Genomic DNA, 2604 nt, shown 5'->3' with positions numbered 1-2604 from the left:
GTGTGTGTGTGTGTGTGTGTGTGTGTGTGTGTGTGTGTGTGTGTGTGTGTGTGTGTGTGTGTGTGTGTGTGTGTGTGTGTGTGTGTGCGCGTGCGTGTGCGTGTGTGTGTTTTTTTGTTTGCATTTGTCTGTCTGCCTCATTCACCTGTTTGTTTTTGCGTCCCACACATTTTCTTTGCTGTCAGTCGAAAACCTGAACCGTGTTCTTTACGCGTGTGTATAAATATACTCTTTCGACCCGTAACTGCAGCGCCCGTCTCCTTTCCTCTCGGCGAGCATTGCCATCCAACCTGCGCCGATCACCCGATCCGCGTACGAAAATCTACCCCGCACACATACACAACGTCGGCGGCGGGTTTGTTTGCTCCGGTGTAGCGCAAAACATGGCGAAGGCAACTGTAGAATATAACCTAATAATAACGCCACCCGTCTGTCAGGAATAGAACTGCGGCTGGAGGCTTCCTGCACGCAAGCAGTGGCGGCGGCTTCGTCATACTGATCTTCTCCGTAACCAGGTTATGCGTATGAGCGCAGCGCTCACGAATTTTCTGTTCTGGCTGTCAGCATCAATATACGACATCGTAAACATCGCGGCTTCTGCTGCATATTCGTGTAGATATATATCTATATCTATATATATATATAAGCGCGTTGGATCTCCGTATTTCCATAACGTGAGCGTTAGATGGCGGCGCAGCGTTGAGGAAAGGCATTGGCAACGAACGATTACAGCTGCATGATGGGTCTGCCGTGGCGAGCACAGAGTGGATACCGCGCGCCGATGGGCCGTCGATAGATCGATATCGGATGTGTGCTATAGATATCAGCCGACATGTTGTTTGCTATAGGATTACTGATCGCGCATCTGAGTGCTCTGCCGACAAGGTATATAGATCTTGGCGCGCCGATACTTCGTCGCAGAAGCGATGCGCTTTGATGGACGCGTGCGGGTGTCCGACACCGGGGCGACATCGTCGCTGCGGTCTCACCACCCCACCCCAGCACATCTCACAGAGTGTACAACGGCGCGCTGTAAAATAGTCAGGCATAAACGATTCGTGCTATCACGCTAGCAGGAACTGCTATAGCCGCGATGGTTTGCAAACGTGAAACTAGTGATGCTGAAAATAATCGGACTAAGATATTTGCTTTGTTCTGCGAACCCCAGATGACAAAGTGCTAATTAAGCTGTCCGTCACCGGAACACGGAAACCTTTCAGTCGTATATTTAATTAAAATCTCTAATGGGTAGTGCCTGTATAAGCATCATTTGGTGATTTTGTTTTTACTTTGATGATAATAGAGTCGTTTAACAATTAGCATCACATGTCATGTGCGATTCAATGCTTGTTATGAGACAAATTAGTTAAACCTATACAAACATGAAACGAAAATCGATTTTGATATTCATAGATTTTGTTTCTACAATCGCAGCCTCGCAGTGATAAATCTAACAGCTGACATGTTAGATCAAGAAATACTGGATTCGTTGTTAGGGCCTGATGCTAAATACGATCAACGAGTAAGCCCCATGCCTAACCGGAGTAAGTATAGGTTAGCGCAAGCCGCATTGAACATCATTCTCACAAACTGTACTGTCAACTAAATCTGTTCATTGAGAGAGTATGAGAGCCTGAGGCCGGTTGTCAGAAACAAAATTACTCTTAACATTTATTTTAACATTCACTTTTGTTCTTTTTTCTCGCAGGACTGACCGCTATAGACTGCTTATGAGAAACTCGTAACTTTACCATGTGTCTGTCAACAGAAAGAGTCTTTGAGAAAAAGTAAACGTTAAGACTAATGTTAAGAGAAGTTTTGATTCTGACGATGGACCGCTGGGTGTATTTTGAGATGATTTTGGTATCACACGTTAAAGTATAGATGTGCATTATATCAACGGAACAAGAATGGATCGAGCCTATTATTTTACATTGGGAAAAGGCCGAGTTAAGCCATTCATTCGTTAGCAACATGTGTTGCAAAATAAGATGCTATCTCGAAATTTGATATCGGAGAAGCTCTGGCTTATGTATATATAAAATGGGCAATTAAACGAAAGTAAGTGTGGTTTTAAACTGTATCATATTTTTGACGGCTGTTAACATGTGCAGCTACTCCAAGTCCGACTTTCTTGTGCAATCTGTGCTGACTCATAGCGTTTACACGGGCCGGCGGCATCTAACCGTTGCTTGACCTTTGCAGACGAACCGGTGATCGTGACGGTCGACTTATACATCCTAGCATTATCATCGGTTGACGTCATCCGCATGGTAAACAAAGTGGACGCAATTTTTCCAATTTTCATCGGAATATTTTAATATCTATTCATTTCACGCCTTTATATTCACATCCGTGTTGTCTCACACATTGTATTCAGGTACAGGTTTCGCGCGCAGGAGGGATATTGAAAGCAAATGTGGGATGTACGCATTTATTAATGCTAAAATAATACCGCGCAGTCGTGATTTTGTTAACTTTTTTGACATTTTGATTTTTGTGTGTGCTAACATCTGTAAAGATAATAATAATAGGCACTCACACACACACACACACACACACACTCACACACACACACACACACACACACACACACACACACAC

General features: G+C 44.1%; 1 protein-coding gene across 3 annotated transcripts in view; it reads left to right on the top strand.

The window, feature by feature from the left end:
• Window positions 1-2604, top strand: part of LOC106807550 (glutamate-gated chloride channel-like) — a 63655-nt gene that overhangs the window by 52495 nt on the left and 8556 nt on the right. For 2 of the 3 annotated variants that reach the window (XM_014809927.1, XM_014809918.1), the window contains exons 1-3: window positions 496-885; window positions 1435-1544; window positions 2206-2273. In XM_014809927.1, coding sequence (XP_014665413.1) covers window positions 833-885; window positions 1435-1544; window positions 2206-2273 — 231 coding nt within the window. In that variant the 5' untranslated portion in view covers window positions 496-832. Of the gene's footprint in view, window positions 1-495; window positions 886-1434; window positions 1545-2205; window positions 2274-2604 lie in introns of those variants that run through there. The other variant, XM_014809934.1, reaches the window with a different exon arrangement.

This window comes from Priapulus caudatus, unplaced genomic scaffold (assembly GCF_000485595.1).
Source record: "Priapulus caudatus unplaced genomic scaffold, Priapulus_caudatus-5.0.1 Scaffold11, whole genome shotgun sequence".
NCBI classification, from domain to species: Eukaryota; Metazoa; Priapulida; class Priapulimorpha; order Priapulimorphida; family Priapulidae; genus Priapulus; species Priapulus caudatus.
This window is presented reverse-complemented; position numbering and strand designations above follow the sequence as displayed.